Genomic DNA, 17,321 nt, shown 5'->3' on the forward strand with positions numbered 1-17,321 from the left:
AAAAAAAAAAAAAAAAAAAAAGAAAGTTAATGTGCTAATATACCTACAGAACAGAACACAGGCCACAAAGAAGTGATCAGTAGGCACTCTTAGTGGATGACTGTGTTGGGTTGAGAAAGGAGGGACAGGGCTGTATTTGAATTCTATGGGTTATTATAAAGGAAGACTTATTTTATGAGCAGCAGACTCCTGTGGATGATATGCTGGTGTGAAGCACAGACTACTCTCTTACCAGCATACAGTGCTTACCAGCATACAGTTGCTCGTGCTGAAGCTACTCTCAGTTTTCTCTTAGGTACAGCCTATGTTCTCCTGTTTACTCCTACAGTCTTGGAGAACTTTAGGTGTATTGGCTCTTACTTTACTTCCAGATGGAAGTTTAGGATGAAAGGGCCCCTACGAGGCAGTCCAGTCCATTGAATTCGTTTTACCATCAAGAAAAGGAAATCCTAGAGGCCCAGTGACTCTAAGGCTACATATTCTATTAGGGCTGCTACCTGTGTTTTATATGGCTTGTTTCCAGATGGTCCCCTACTGTGAACCTCTGCCTAGTCTCTGTTTATTCAGTCCATTTTTTATTTTTGAGGCAGATATCTTCTAGACTGTAAGGAGCACTCCAAGTATTTAACTCCATGTTTCCTGTTTTCCATCAATAGTAAGTGAAAACAGGTATTTATGGAAACTCCCATCAGGAGGTTTAGTGTTTATGCCCCTTTTTCTCCAAAGCCAATGTCAACACATAAAATCATGTTTCCTTTAACCATATGTTCAGTAGGTATGAGCTCACTCGTCCAATCCATGTGCTATTTTCACTTGATATGACAACTATATTTTCTCAGCAGGTTTCTGAAATATAAATTGCTGCTGGAAAAGTTGGTGCATCTGTCCACAGACTATAGTAGTGCATGGCCTGCCTACCATAGGACCTGGCAGCTCAATCCCTAGAGAAGGCTGCCAGGTCTGTTTCAGGAGTTAACTGAAAAAACACCCAGTCCATGCATGCCTAGGCAGTCAGTCATCTAAGGGCAAAATGCTGATAAACGTGTGAAGTGATAAAACGTGAAGAACAGCTTGTGAAGTAATTGAAAGACTTGGGAAATAACTGAAAATAGGCAATCCATTGGGAAAAAATGAGCTGGTTTCATCAGACTCTTGTTCTTAGGAGTATGAGTCAATCTCTAAGGATTCAGGTCATTAATCAATAAGACACCAAATCTCAGAAAAACCCTACAAGCTTTACAGAAATGTTGGTTAGAAGTTTCAAAGAAGCAGAAACTGTGAAGGTGGAGGTTCTGAGTTAGAGGGTTGTGTGTGTGTGTGTATGTGAGTGTGTGTGTGTTGTTTTCTTTTTGAGACAGTTTCTCTGTGTAGTTCATAGTGGCCTCGATTTCAGAGCTCTGACTGCCTCTGCCTCCCTAGTGCTGGGGTTAAAGGTATGCACCACTACCTCGTGGCAAGTAAGTATAAGGGGTTCACACAAGTAGGAGAATAGGCCAAGCAGGGAAAAAAATGAGTTAAAAATGTAAGTTTTAGTGCATGAAAGTGAGGTGTACACATAGTACCTAATTAACATACATTTTTGTGTTTATGTATAACTTGAGATAAATTTAAACTTTAAATGTTTTTGAAGAATTGATGCTCCTGTCCTCTTGTTATAGGTCCTAGACTCTAGGATCTAGTGGGAAGATCTCAGTTTAGTGAGGCAGGATAAAGTAAGGATTCTGTTATAAAAGGCTTAGCAACTCCTTTTACCTTTAACACTCCTTGTATACGTAGACCCTCTCCTTCATCCTTTAATAAGAACGCATCTGATACTTGGACCCAACGTCACGAATTAAAAAACACTAGTAAAATGAAAAGGGGCCCTAGAGCAAGCCTTCAGTTTTGTGGTCACGTGGTCTGGACTGCTTCCACTCTTGTAATCTCAAGGCAAATTTCCCTGTCCTAGCTTCTCACTTATAGCTTCGCGCCCATCACTTTGTACCGCAGAAACAAGACACTGATCAATGAATGGTCCCAAAGCCCCCACTTGGGTGTCAGTTCAGGGACTATGTCTTGGGACTTGAAGGGCAAGTTCTTGGCTCCTCCCCTCGCGGGCTCTGAGGGTCACATCTGGGGGTGGGCAGTTGCACGTGCGTGTCTCGGGAGTGGAGCCTGTCACTATCACAGGTTGTGGCCGCCTGATCCGCGACCCCCCGCAGACAGAGCTGGACACCCGATTCCCGGCCCTCCCCCCGGGTCACCTGTAATTGTAGGCGCTGAAATGCTTGCTCTCTCTCATCATCGCTCGGTACAGATCTAAAACTTGTGCGCGGCTGGAGGCTGCCATGTTGGAAACAAACAAACAAACAAAAAAACTAACAACAAAACCAAACTGTTCCTTCTTCGTATAAGTCCCAAAGTTTAACTGAACCTAAATGTCAAACGATGCAAAAAGCACGCTGGAAGGCAGGAGCAGCGGCTCGGCCTGGCTCGCGGCCTGGCTCGCGTCCCGGCTCGCGTCCCGCGCGAGAGGTGGCGCCGCAGGCAGGGCGGCGGGCAGCTAAGGGGAGGCGCCCGTGTCCTGGAGGCTCCGCGTTCCTCACAGGCTGTCCCAGCCGCAGGAGGCCAAGCTGTCCAGTCCCCGGCTCGCTCCTCGGGAGGACAGTCACGGGCTCAAGCAGCGGGGCTCACAGACTCCAGAGCCTTCCGAACCGCCCGGGGGCGTGGCCGAAACCCTAGCGTCTCCGGACACCACGCCCCCTACACCTGCCCAGGCCCGGTTGTCAGGGTTACGAGGCGCGCTCCTCAGCCCCGCCTCTGCTCGGCTTGGCTGTCTTTGGCGCTGCCTGACCTGCTGTGCGCGACAGCGAGGGTGACATGGCTTTTACTCGGCCTGGATGGCAGCCTAAGTTTAGAATTATCATCTTGGCTGGGGGCGCGCAGCGCCAGAGGTGCGGAGGCAAGTAGCTGGCGACTTCCTGGAGCACAGGCTTTTCTTTGGGCGAGGGGCGCAAGGGACCTCGGGCCGGGGCCTCTTCCCGTCAAGATGGCGGCGCCCAGCGCGCACGGAGTCTCGGTAGTCAGAGGTTAAGCTTAGTGACTGCGGAGTCAGTGTGTGTTTCCCGTTGCGTACTTCGAAACGCCCGCCTTTGGTTTCCCCGGCGTACGCTGGGTGAGTGCTGCTGCCCTTGCTGCAGAGTAGAGATGTCAGGTCGCCGGTTGTTAGGCACTTTGCATTCGGCTGTGACTTCTATTTCCGGGATCGTCATTGCGGGGCTATACTAATTTTTGTTTGTTTGTTTACTGTTTTTTTCTTTCCTTTCCTTTCCTTTCCTTTCCTTTCCTTTTTTTTTTTCTCCTATTTTCGAGGCAGGGTCTCGTTTTGTAGTCCAGACTGCCCTTGTGCTCTTGGTCGCAGCTTTCCCAGTGTTGGGATTACAAGCGTGGGACACCGTGCACCACTTTTTTTTTTTTTTTTTTTTTTTTGGTTAAGAGCGCAGTTTTGTAGTGCGTAAAATAAAATAAAATAAAATAAAAAATCTGAAAGTTTCGACTTTAGATGCCATGATTAATTAGGGAACCCTTAGGTCTTTAGGGGATTTCCTAGGCATCATGTCAGACCCAAAGGCTAAAGAGGGTTTTTCTCAGCATTTAGCTATTACAGACCAGCTTATTAAAGTACTTAATTTTTTTGTTTTGTTCCTTGACCTTAGGATTGTGCGAAGAGAAGCTTCAGATAATTCTGCTTATTGTGTTTGCAACTCACTGGTTAGTTTTGGAATACTGTTTTATACTAAGATGGTGCAACGAGCCACTCCTTTCATAGTCTCCGCCCCTAAACACAGCAAAGAGTAATTTTAACGATAAGACGAAAGTCAATTTAGCATGCCTTATCATTTGTTTTGGTGTATCAAGCTTTGAAACGAAGCATACTCTATTCGAAATAACCCGAGTTTTCCAGGATCATGTGTTTGCAACCTGTTGTCCTTGAATCTAAGTATATCTACTAGTCGTGGTGTAGTGGCAATCAAAGATATTGACGACACAGTGCTTTTATAAAACACTCTGGCCGTGCAGTGGTGACACACACCTTCAATCCCAGCACTTGGGAGGCAGAGGCAGGCAGATTTCTGAGTTCGAAGCCAGCCTGGTCTACAGAGTGAGTTCCAGGACAGCCAGGGCTGTACAGAGAAACCCTGTCTCGAAAAACAAAAACAAAAAACAAAACAAAACAAAATAAAAAAACAAAACAAAACAAAAAAAAGAAACCAACCAAAAGCCAAACCAAACCAGAAACACTCTTAAGCTCCTGTCTGATTTTTGTCTTAGTCAAAATAGATTTTTAAATTTTAATTTAAATTAATTTAAATTTTAATTTTAAATTAAATTTAATTTTTAAATAACTGGAACAGAACTTGCCTTTTGTTCCCTTTCTGTTTGTTTGGTCAGGTCACTGACTCAAGTTTAGTGAGAGCTGTTGTACTTTGAGTTTTATTTGCAACTTTTTAAATGGCTTATGACTGTAAAGTAGGTTTTCCCGTTGTTACAAAGTCAGAACAGAGCTGTGGTCTCTTGAGGTAATGAAATATTGATTACTATTGATATAAAGTATAATGCCCCAGGAAAAGCTACATATTCCAAGTTACAGATAGACAAAATTTCCAGAATGACAAAGAAAACTGTTTTAAATTATTTTGACTTGTCATAAAAGAGTGGGGAATACATTTTTAATGTACTGTACTTTCATTGTCAAAGTGAAATTAGGACAATTACTGTATGCAGTTTATGCCTAATTACAAAGGAGTTAATTACTAATGTGTACAGTAATGTATCCACATGGCTTATCTTTGTGTGATTAAATGCAGCTCATAGAATATGCAGAGTTAAAATAGTTTGGGCAGTAGCTCTGTTAGTTAAAGAGCAGTAGAGATTAGGAAACTGATAGCTTCTTAGTGTTAGGTAAAATTTGTCAGGCTATGGATTTGGACTTTGTACTAGCAATGAACACAATCGACTAATCTAATGTAGAGTTAAATCACAGTAATTAAACATTATTCAAGAGGTCCTATAACCATTTCAATAACCAACTTGCAAGCTATTGAGTAGATGATTATGTTGCTGCCAATGACATTTTCTGTAAATGCTTTCTGATCACATTGTTAAGATTCTAGCACCTACTTTGTTTGGTTTTGGATTTGTTGCCTGATTCTCATGCCATTTTGTTTGTCTTTGTTCAACTCAATTGCTGTAACATGGCATTAGTTAATGCTATTCCAAGTCTCTCCCCCTGCCCACTTTCTTTTCTTTCTTGGCTGTTTTGGTACTTGCTCTGTAGATCAGGCTGCTCTTGAACTGAGAGGTCCACTTGCTCCTGCCTCCTGGTTGCTTTCCCTTGTCACCGGATATTGCTAGAGCCCTGAGAATCAGGGCCTTATGGTGGAGGTTGTGTTTGGGTTGGCTCTGAAGATTTGAGCTGGGCCTTGAGAGCAGAGGCTTTGGATGCTTGGGTGTGGAGGTGCCTTCTTAGAGGAGGGAGAGAATATAACTGTAGCTTAGAGACTATGGTGGAGAATGGATTCTTTCCATAGCTGGGGTTAAGGGCATGCAGCGAGAAGACACTAAATGATCTGAACACTCATGTGATCTCTGTCAATTATTCTGAGGGCTGAGAGGGGACAGCATTTTCCTCCAAGGAGTGGTAGGCTGTGACAGTAGGTGATTGGGCCCGGATCAGACAGTTGAAAATGGGCTCTAGTGGCTGTTGGCTGAGGATGTATTCTGTCTAGCTGTACTGCTTGCTATCATCCTTCATACATATGGTCTTCTGTGCCAGCTTCAGGAATTTAAAATTGAATTGATTCCTCTCTCTCTCCCTCTTGTTATCTCTGTCTGTAGTGTGTTCTCTCTGTCTTTTTTTGTCTCCTCTGTCAATTTCTCTTTTGTTTTTCTGAGACAGTGTTTCTCTCTGTAGCCTGGCTGACCTTGAACTCACTCTGTAGACCAACCAGGCTGGCTTCGAACTCAGGATCTACTTGTCTCTGCCTTTCAAGTGCTGGGATTAGACCTACATTGATCTCTCTGTTTGTCTCTCTCTCCTCTCTCTCAATTGTTTGCATTTACTATTTGGGTGTGTCTTTGTGTGGTCTTGTATGCTGTGGTGTACATCTGGAGGTTAGAGGATAATTTGAAAAAGTTGGTTCTCTCTTTCAACCATGTAGGTCCCAATCTTGATCCTAGATTGTTAGGCTTGACAGCAGGCTCTTCTTTTACCTATGTGGCCATCTTGACATCTCTTATTAACTTTTGTTTTTATAATGGTAAATTTTAGTCACATTAGAATTTTAGATTGGTTGGATCCTCTCATACTTGTAAAGCTAACTCCTCCGTAAAGTAAGTCCTGTAAGTACTATCTCAAACTCTGGAGGGTTTTTATGCTTTTCCTTTTTTTTTTAAATGGTATTATATTTCAAAGAGGAAAGGTTTGTTGCCTGTGTGTTTGTGTGTGTGTGTGTGTGTGTGTGTGTGTGTGTGTGTGTGAAAGAGAGAGAGAGAGAGAAAGAGAGAGAGAGAGAGAGAGAGAGAGAGAGAGAGAGAGAGAGAGAGAGACTGACAGAGACAGAGACAGACAGAGGTGTGGGGATTAGGAAGAGGGAGGTTTTGAGGGAGAGAGAGGGAGAGATTTCTATAGAGCATCTTCTCAAACAGACTTAAGGGAATCTTTCCTCTTTAGTGGTTAGGTTCTGTAGCTTGTGGGCAACAATGATGAAATTGTCAGCCAGTTGTACAGAATTTTTATTTTTATTTTTAAACCAAATAAATTCTCCTTTTGGAAGGAATCCGTATTTCTTTCCCAAAGTTACCATTAACATGAGGACACTTCGACAGGTCAATATTCTGTTGCAGAGTATCATCAGCTTTTTATTACTACATGTGAAGGGTAGCTATTATGCTTTTTTTTCTTTTGTTTTGTTTCTTGTGTATGAGAATGGTGGTCTAATCAATAAATAATAAAAGCAATAGTCAATAATAAATAAATGATAAAAGGAATAAAAAGTAATAGCTATTAACTTATTTGACTTACTGAGCTTTGCTAGCCAGTTTACCAGCATCCCATCTTAGTAATTTTTCTAAAGATAAATTTGAACTTGTGATTGACTCTTTTGAATGAGGACTGAGAGCTTTCACTTCCTGTTTGTGCTTGTCTCTTGGTTGTTTACTGAAAACACTTGAGCTTTGTGGTGCTGACTTTGTTAATGTTTGTCAGTCACTGGAGAAATTCTACCCCAGAGTCTTAATGTACTTGACACTTGGTGCTCTGCATAATTTCTAATTCTGTGGATCAAAACCAGGGTCCTGGGTGTTCAAGGCAAGCATTCTCCCACCGAGCTATACCTTTAGCCTGTAGGTCTGTGATATCACAGTGACTGATTTCTCTATGGGATATTGTGTCTTTGAAATTATGCTGGGGATTCTGATTAAGCAGAGTACATGCATAGAGTTCACACATGCGGCCTTTGCCATCACAGTGAACACTTCTATGTGATTTTAAGATTTCATAACTTATTAACCAGAGCATTTATTTGCTGAGCACAATTACTGCAGCTTAGCTTGGTAAACTTGTTATATGTGTGCACTTGTTAGCTTGAATTTACTAATAATATATAAGAGTAATAAGAGCCCTTTGTGAAGTGGATTACAGTAATATTGGCAGACAGTACTACAGAGTTAGGTTTAGTTAACGAGGATAACGTTATTGAGAGAATTATCTTCATAGTTATTCTTGGAGGAATGTAAGTTAAGAAGTAGTGCTATTAGAGAAAGCTTAGCATGTAGCACACTCTCTTTTTGAAGTTTTTGAGACAAAGATTCCATGTATCAGCTGTCTGTCACTTAAACAATATACAGGAAACAATCTAATGATAAAGAGGAAAGGTTTATTTTGCCTCATGACTGTGCTTTAAGTCTATGGAGGCATATCATGTAGTATGAGTTTCTTAGTTAGGGTTATTATTGTTGTGATGAAACACCATGACCAAAGCACCTTGGAGAGGAAAGGGTTTATTTTTAGCCTTTGCGTCTACATCCCTGTTCATCATTGAAGGAAACCAGGACAGGAAGTCAAACAGGGCATGAACCTGGAGTCAGGAGCAGAAGCAGAGGCCGTGGAGGGGCGCTGCTTACTGGCTTGCTCCTCCGGCGCGTACAGTCTGCTTTTTCATACATGCCTGGACAACCTGCCCTCTAGAGGGGTGGCATCACACACATTCCTAGAGCTTGCCTGGGTGCTATCCAGGCAGATTTTTGATGCCTTTCTGCTATGAACTTCTGAGAAGAGTTCTCAAGAGCTCAGTTGTAGTTTTTTCTCAGTATCTTTTTCTGGGCCCTTGAGAGATGTTTGGAAATAAAATGTTTGTTGTAGAGTCAGTCTGTGGCACGTCCTATCTATCTATCTATCTATCTATCTATCTATCTATCTATCTATCTATCTATCTATTATTTTTATTACACTGTAGACTGTGATTTCTACGATTCTGTCTTCCCCTCACACATAGTAGCATTCAGGATGTAGCCTGAACTCTCAGCAATGATTGCAAGCCCTTTTTGTCCCTGGCCAGTTCTCCAGCCTGCTCCATCCATTACTATTTTCATATGTGATTTTCTAGTTCTTTTGAACTTCTTTCCTTTCTGGTCCATATCTCAGCTGGGGCTAGGTCAGCTACCTTGAATGCTCTTCCTTCTAATAGTAGTTAAGAACTACTATGTGAATGTACCTCCTTTAATTGAAGCAGGTCTTCCACTTTGATGTGCTTCAGGATTGTGGAGTGCTTTTTCAACTGAGAGTGTCAGGACTCGCCACAGACAGCTGAGTCAAGCAGATTCACACCTTTGCAGTAATTTTGTTTATTCCTGTGACATGAGGGTTCAGAATCCAGATGAAGCCTTACTGTTGCCTGGTTCGAGTGCCATTGCCAAAGACCTGGTTTTGTCCTTTTTCCTAACAAGTCTTCCCCAATGTCTACTTAATCCTCAGGTTTCAGCCCATCTTGGTTTTTACCACTAATACTTCTTGGGTACTTGTTTCTAGAACTTGAGAAGAGGAACAGAGCTTCTAGGGAAGGGGTGCCAGACCATCTTTTCATCCATTGTCCCCGTCTATCTTTGAGGCAATACGATGTCAGGAACAGGGTTATAATTATTTAGTTTGAATCACCTGCTTGACTTTTAGAGGCACGTTGGGTACAGCTGCTCTCAGTGGGTAAGCATGAAAGCTGGGATATGAGTATATTGGTGTAGGCTGCACGCACTGAAATGAAAGTAGTGAAGACAAGGGGGGAGGCGCTGTTTATTGTAGAGAGCCACAAAATTCAATAGAGTAGTCTTGCCAGAGTTGCATGCTTTTTTATGTGGTTATTCAATTAATATTGATCTTGGATGTTAGGCCAATGATTTGAGAATAGGTACTGTCTCTTTTTATCATCCTTCCCCCAATACTTTATATTTAGCTTTTCACATAGTGTTTGATTAATGAACTTCAGTGGTTGAATGAACTAATTCATCTGAACTCTTTAAGTGGATCACCTGTGAAAATTAGCAGATGAACCCAACATACTGTTAGTTGGCTGTGAATTTGACAGAATGTAACTGCTTCCTTCTGACCATTGCCTGGGTTCTAAAAGTGAATGGTTTTAGGCAGTCAAGGTAATTCAATTCAACTCCCCAGCCCCTCAAGTCACCTACTTCCTTCAGCTTGCCCTCATCTCTTAAAGATTCCCTAGTGCCCCAAACAGCACTGCTAGCTGTGGACCAGCTGTCCCAACATATGAGCCTATGGGGGAACATTTTACACTCAAACCTTAACAGTGTTATAAATACATTTGTTATAAATAAAATTGAGTGTTCTTGCTTTAGCTTTTTAAAGTTTTGATTTAGAATTTATTGCTACATATCTTGAGGTTGTCTTTGCTACTTAGGAAGTTTTAGGATATTTTCATGAATTTGTTTTATAGGAATCTGTTGTGTATATACATAGATTAAAATCCTTTTCCGTTAAGAATGTTTGTACACAAAAGCCTCTCACTCATCTCTCACAGTTTTCACTTGATTCAGGATCACTTGGATTAAATATCATGTGTTGAGTGACTGTTCCCAGGTTGTAATTTAAGTCACACCCCCATGGGTTCATTATGTCTTCTAACACCCCATTCTTTCCCTTAACTCTATGATTTAAAATTATATGTTTGTACAATGATAGGTTATTAGTGTCACAAAGACTTGCTTAAGAATAGTGTTATTTATTGCTAGTAAGCAAGAAGCTTACCAAGCATAGATTCTGTGTTAATCATCTTGATGCTGTGACGGAATTCCTGATAAAAACACCATTATGAAGGATGGGTTTATTTTGGCTAATGTTTTAGGGAAACAGTCCACCAACATGATTGCCTTATATTTTCAGTAAGGAAGCAGAGGCAGTGAATGCTTTTGATTAACTAGCTTTCTCCTTTCTTTGAGTCTGGGACCACAGCTGGTGGGGTGGTGCCAGTCACATTAGAGGTAGGCCTTTCTATTTCAGTTAACATATTCTAGGTAGTACTTCATGGACATGCCAAGGGATTTGTTTTTATGGTGGTTCTAAATCTTGTTAAGTTGACAATCGAGATTAACCATCATATGATCACTTTTCAAATAGCTTTGTAATGGTCAGAACTCAGACCAGTGCAGCTCTCAGTTCTTGTTATTACCCTCCTCTGCTTTGTTCCTGTGCCTTTGCTGGCAGGCTTGCCTGCAGCGTAGGGAAGATACCTTGTGTGTAGATCTGTATGTCTGTCTTCCTGGCTCCTTACCATAATATTTTTGTCTGTCATTTGGTGATACTGTATATGTGATCTATATGTTGAGCACACCCCCCTGGGATGTTTGTCAAATACAACCTACCTCTCCAGTGTCTGTTTAAAATTTAACTTAGTGGACATAGTAATACTTTCCTGATCGAAACTTGGTCTCTTATCCATGCCTTCTCCCAAGGACTATTTCCCATGCACTCAGCCATGGGAAATTGTGGTGGCATCTAGTTATATTGTATTTTTCTGTTTTGGGTTTTCTTCTTCTGCTCATTTGGACTGCTGACCACTGAGACCCCTGCCAAGATTAGGGGGAGGAGAGTAAAAGGATTCAGTGGTTCTGTGTTAGCTGAGTGGATTAGTCCTTCAGGAGCTTAACAGACATTTTCCTGGGCTTTTCCAAAACACCAAGAATGCTGGACTGGTCCTTCCCGCTCCATCTTCCTCGGATGAACTGGTTCCTCTTTGGTCTGTGGTATCCTCTTTCTTGGCTCCTGGCTCAGCTGAGGTGCTTGCACAGAAGGCATGCTCTTGGTGTCCTTTCTCTTGTCCATGTGATTTCTTGGGAGAACTGTTGCTCAGGCCAGGCAATCTGCCATGCTCTCAGCAGCCCATGAGCCAGATAGTGCCCACTACACACAGCCACTGGGACGTCTCCAAAGAAGTCCCGTGTACATGCTATCAGCTTGTTTCTGCTCTCTGTGCCACCTGGGTGCACAGTCACGGTCTGTCTCACTGCAGGGAACACGCATCGGCTCCCGCCCACGGCTGTTAGGGAGGCAGATACATTTCTTACTCTCCCATGCAAGAAGGGAAGCAGGGGCTCCTTCAAGCTTCCTTGAAGGGATCCCTGTTTGCAGATATATATTTGTGTTGAAGAAGTCATTTATGATCATGTTGCTTTTTTATATAGATTCTTCTTCTATATGAAGTATAATAATAATTTTATAGAAGCATTTGTTAATATGTTGCTTTTAACAGTTGTGTACATCAGTTGGGAAACTAGCTTTTCTAATGTCACTCTGTGACAGTTATCTGCTAACTGCTGCTGAAATGTGGCAGCACTTGCAGAGTATTTGACAGAGATTTTCTCTATGAATTTGCATGTCAGGTTCCATGTTTTCTCCGCTCCTCAGTAATCTGTGCCTCTACTGACTGTCTCTGAGAACTGGTCAGCTGACCAGCCCTGAGATTGAGAAGGACATTACAGTTCCTCATACATGAACAAGCAGGACGTAAACCTATGCTATTCTTATTCTTTTTCTTCATTTTTTTTCCCCAGTAGGTTGGCAGTTTACACACAGGGAATGTTATATAGGAGTTGAAGCCCGCATTTAGTGAAAATTAAAGCATTCATATCTCCATTAGTAGCTTACTGTACTCTTCTCTCTAGTTTTGCACAGGGAAATTAAATCTAAATATTCAAGAGGGAAACAATCTGAAAGATATCTTCTGAAAGACGCCTTCCAGTGTCTTGTGATTGGGTCGTCTCATGTTTTTGTCTGTGAGTTTAACAGGATCTGACTCATGAAGAGTAGATTAGATACCAAAAACACTGGCAGAGTAGTGGACATAAAATCAGATATACTCAGCAGCATCCACCCACGGTCTGCACTTTATACACACCTCACATTCAGTGTCTAATGAGGACTCTGGAGAAAGACGCATTTGCTGCCTAACAGACTATAGGCAGGGGAGATTACTTGAACCTGAGCCACAGCACCCCAGAGCCACAGTCATCTGTATTTCGGGGGCTTGAGTTCTTTCTTGGTTAAGTATTCCTCTATTTAAAAAAAAAAAAACAAAACAAAACCAAAAAGACTTTAGGGACATTATGTCAGCAGGCCCAGGGAACTGCCTGAAATGGCAGAGGACGTGAGTGTGTTCATTGCCCCTGTACCTGTGTGCTCATGGTACCTGTGTGCTCACACCAGTTCTAACCAGCCCTGTGGCATTGAACCTCTGAACTCAGGAGGAGGATGCAAATACCTTGCATGCATTGCAGCACTGAGGCACAGCATGCAGATTTCTCTGGCTGGTGTGCTGAGAACTTTGCTTAGTGAGCCCCTTTGGTTGGAGGGAAAAGCTGCTCCTTAGGCAGAATGAGCCCTTTGCTAGAAGTCTCCTTCTCTTACTAAGCAGGTTTTAGGATTTATCTTGTCTTTAATCTTGAGACATGCCACAGTGAGTATTACACCATGACTTCTTGCTTCCCAGTTTAACAGGTCTTCTTGTAATGTATGTACCTCATACTTTCAGTTCCTTAACAGCAAATCTATACAGCCAGATCAGATGTTGCAGGTGCCATGACCTGGATTTATATCCCAGCTTGCTGGCAAAGTGCTCTTTAGTCAGACTTTATACAGAAGACATGAAAGTAAGTCAGGAGCTTCCTGAAAATGACAAGTACCTCTGGCTTTTCACTTCTGCGCTGCTTTGAGTAAGAGTGAGCCATAGGCCGTTTGTAACTGGAAGGAGTAAAGGATTAGGAGGTGTGGCCTGGTTGGAGGAAGTACGTCACTGGATGTTTCAAAAGCCCACAGTAGACCCAGTGTGTGTGTGGTGTGTGTGTGTGTATCAGGATGTAGCTCTCAGCTACTGCTCCAGCACTATAACCTGTTTGCATGCTAACATGCTTCCCAGCAATGATAATGATGGACTCTCCCTCTGAAACTATAGGAAGCCTCCAATTAAGGGATTCTGTCATAAGAATTGCCTTGGTCATGGTATCTCCTCATAGCAATAGGATAACAAGACAACTTTTTGCAAAATAGTATGATTTTTATTAAATAATGTTTTTACTCATGTCAAATTTTAACTCATAATGCAATTTCACATGATGTAGTGTTTGCATGCAAAGTAGCACTGTGTGGCAATTTAGGTACTTAGAAAACCTAAGGGTAGGTGTGACTCCTAAATTGCAATTATATACTAGATGCAATATGAACTGCAGAAATAGCATTTGAAACATATAGCAGAACATTCTTTGAGTAGAGTACTAGCTATTTCATGAATTCAAAGCTGAGTGAATAACTGGACAATGTGAGAGGCAGTTTGAGGCACCTTGGGCCTTTACACTCCTGAAAATTTGTAAATTGTCAGTTGAAAGCAGTGGTTGATTCTGGCTTCACATTGTAGTCATAGGCTGTTTGTAGAACTACTGTCAGGAAACACTTGCCCCACAATCTATCAGAGTCATTGGAGGTTGTTCCTTGACAGGAATATTTTAAGATAGCTTCACACTTTATCTGCTGTTTAGGAAAAGCTGAGGACAGATGGTCTTAGCACTTCCCAGGATTCATGCCTCTGATGAAATTGTAGCCATTGCCCATGTCTAGGCTAGGGATCTGGTGGTGCTAGCCTAGTCTTTGAAGTCAGAGCTTCTTTTGTCCTCTTCATTGGTTCCTTAGTAGATGCTACCTTGTGTCTCTTTTTAATGCACAGTAAAGATTTCAAAATGAGCTGGGTCTAGCAGCACATACGTGCAATCTCTGGTACCTGAGAGGCAGGAACAGAAGGATTGTAAGTTTCAGGTTTGCCTGAGCCTAGTAACAAGTTCTCCATTAGCAGAAACACCTTGGGCCTTTTTTCCAAATAGAAAAGTGAAAGCAGGATTAGGAAGTAGCTTAGGGTGCAGCTTAGGATGCAGTTAGTGTTAGGTACTCACCTGCATGCATGAGACCCTGAGAACTCATGAAAGATATTTGCTAGTGAACTGTATCTTTCTTACAGTATAGGTAGAAATGACTTAGGATGGGTAAGCTTTGATTTTGTGGAATTTACTGTGGTACAAAAGCATTCACATTGAGTTAACTGCATAGAATTTTGAGCTTGAATCTTTGCAGAGCCAAGGATGTATGAGAAGACCTTCTTTTGGATGCTGTGTATTGGCAGTGAGCTACGCCTCGCAGTCAGTGCTGTGGTTACCAGGCCCAAGTGCCATATGTGCTACATCGTGCTGATGTTGCTGAGCTAGAGTGTACTTTTCCTTATGTAGTTGAAATGTGTTTCCAGGTTTTGTTAATTTAAACTTGCCATAGTCTATTAGTTATTTTCTTGTTGCTGTGACAAAACACCTGCCCCCTGCCTCCTAAAACAAGGTTAAAGAAGGGCTCATTCTGGCTTACATTGAGGGTTAAGGTTCATTTTTCAGGGAAATCATGGGAGCCAGAGTAAGAGACAGTTGGTCACATTGCATCTGTAGTCAGGAAGCAGAGAGAGATGAGTGTTAGTCCTCAGCCTTCTTGTTTCTTCCCTCCTTTTATTTAGTTCTGGATCCCAGCCCATGGAATGGTGCCTACATTCCTGCCAGATCTTCTCTCCTCAGGTAAAGCTTTCTGGAAACACCTGTCCAGACAGGGACAGCTGTGTGTCTCCTAAGTGCTACATCATTTCAAGCTGACAGCGAAGATCAGTTATTGTGCATGGGTTTACAGTGTGTAACCACCTTAAGAGATGGAGCGTCGGCACTCTAGCTTCAGTTTATATTGATTGCATCTTCCAGTGAAGCATGGGCTGGTGTGAAACCACTGTTGAAACAGAGATGTACCTGCCTCAAACCTGGCTATGTCAGCAGTCATGCACGTGGGGGCTACTGGGGGTTTGGGATCTCTAGGGAGAGGTGATGTAGTTATACTCATCAGCTGAGAAGGTCAGGGTTTCATTCTATCTACATGTTCCCAAGTCTATAAACCGTGCAGCCCAGGGACCAGATTTGATTGGTATGCCTTGAAATAGTATCTGTCTGTGCCCACTATGTTCACTACCTAACCTCATTATATCATGGTGCAAGGAGATTCTTTACCTCTTCTGATATTTAAGCCAGATTCAACTGGATGCCACTCTGTAATTAACTTCTCCTTTCTCCTCAGTTATTTGGTAACTGAGGAGTGCGATAAAGCCACAAGGAGTGAGAGCCTTAGAGTTTTATTCAAAGCTTGTGCATGTGTAGACTTGACTGGTTCACAGGATGTTTTCTTGTCACTAGTCAGGCGCAGACATCCCTTTGATACAAGTCAGCTATTGACCTTTGACCTTCTGAAAGACTTAAAAGAAATTGAAGCCCAGCTAAAGTGGCCATGTAGAACTGAAGAATGGCTTGCATTTGAAATAAAGGGAATTGACTTCAGAGGTTGAGAGCCGCCTGTTTGAGGAAAGAAAATGGGCAACAGTTCCAAATGGATGACTGGAGATGTGCTTTCTTTCTAAATTCCAAGGACACATGTGCTTACAAGTTCATAGTCAAGTGCCGCAGAGTGCAGCAGAGTGCAGCAGAGCTTAAGGCAAGCCCCAAATGCTTTCATAAGTAATATCCACAGGGGGCAAACTGCCCCGAAGATACCAAAGCTGAAGTGAGTTTTTGTGTAAGAGCATCTTATCAGAAGGACTGGGTTTGGGTGAAATGCTTTCAGGTGTTTATGGCACTTTGACTGTCCCCTAGGTGTTTAATTCAAAAGAACATGCTTTTTTACTTGCTCAGCAGCGCTGCCCATATAATCCTAACATAATTTTGTCTATTTCACAGCTCTTATTTCAAGGAAATTCATAGCCTTTTTCCAATATCCCAAACTGAGTAAATGATGGAAATGTTGAGAAACAAATAGTTGTGAGTTGGTGTCAGGCTCCAGCTCTGTTTAGACTGCACAGTAGTTATGTAAAATGTTTCTTTCTTATAGTATAGTCTACTCTTCCTAACCCAAATCATGCCTCTCCGAGGCCCAGCCATTGACACTTTGAGTTACTTCATTATCATCTTGAACTGCAGGGCTGAATGTCACCATGTAAGTCTACAGCGAGTCATGATCTTCTCCAGAAGATCCAGAATGCTCCACAGCCATACTGACTTTTCCTGCTTTCTTCAGTCTAAAATGAAGTGAAGTTGTCTGTCCTCTCCTTACCTCGAGACAGTGTAGAGCAGTGACTCTCAACCTGGGAGATCTTTTCACAGGGGTTACCTAAGAACATTGGAAAACACAGATATTTACATTATGATTCATGACTGTACCAAAATTACAGTTATGAAGTAGCTATGAAAATAATTTTATCATTGGGGCTCACCACATCATGAGGAACTGTATTAAAACTTGAAGCAGTAGAAGGTTGAGAAGCTTGGAAGTAGACTTTAGGAATCCTTTGATTTCTCCCCTTTGTTCTTCTGAAACTGGGCACATGAGTGTCATAGTCTGATACTCTATTCAGAATGTCCACGTTAGTGACCTTTTACTTGAAAGAAGCTGAATTTTAACTATTGAAATATGTTTAGACAGAGAGTCTCTCTGCTGTGAATGTTTGGGTATGTGAATTTAAAGTACATTCTATAGCATTGTCGTTTACAGTTCTTTACCCTCTTTGGTTTCTGCTATTTACCTTACATCTATAGTGCAATAGATCTAAAAAACCCAGACTAAACCAGAACAGGACTGAAAGCCTGTCATGACATGTCTTTTGCATTTAGTTCTTCAATTAGTAAGAGATGTGGCATTCTTTTTTTTTTTTTTTTTT

At 42.0% G+C, this 17,321-nt stretch overlaps 2 protein-coding genes across 7 annotated transcripts in view; one reads left to right on the plus strand and one right to left on the minus strand.

Moving 5' to 3' along the window:
* Lyrm4 (LYR motif containing 4) overlaps positions 1 to 2,772 on the minus strand; it is a 135,714-nt gene extending 132,942 nt beyond the window's left edge. Inside the window, exon 1 of one of the 2 annotated variants that reach the window (XM_031359628.1) lies at positions 2,244 to 2,769. In XM_031359628.1, coding sequence (XP_031215488.1) covers positions 2,244 to 2,329 — 86 coding nt within the window. In that variant the 5' untranslated portion in view covers positions 2,330 to 2,769. Of the gene's footprint in view, positions 1 to 2,243 lie in introns of both variants that reach the window. The other variant, XM_031359629.1, reaches the window with a different exon arrangement.
* The window catches only part of Fars2 (phenylalanyl-tRNA synthetase 2, mitochondrial), a 440,651-nt gene continuing 426,033 nt past the window's right edge, over positions 2,704 to 17,321 (plus strand). For 3 of the 5 annotated variants that reach the window (XM_031359624.1, XM_031359623.1, XM_031359622.1), the window contains exon 1: positions 2,982 to 3,154. The gene's annotated coding sequence lies outside the window, so the exon portion shown is untranslated. Of the gene's footprint in view, positions 2,934 to 2,980; positions 3,155 to 17,321 lie in introns of those variants that run through there. The other 2 variants (XM_031359625.1, XM_031359626.1) reach the window with 2 other exon arrangements.

The sequence above is a fragment of the Mastomys coucha genome, unplaced genomic scaffold, assembly GCF_008632895.1.
Source record: "Mastomys coucha isolate ucsf_1 unplaced genomic scaffold, UCSF_Mcou_1 pScaffold7, whole genome shotgun sequence".
In the NCBI taxonomy this organism is placed as follows: domain Eukaryota; kingdom Metazoa; phylum Chordata; class Mammalia; order Rodentia; family Muridae; genus Mastomys; species Mastomys coucha.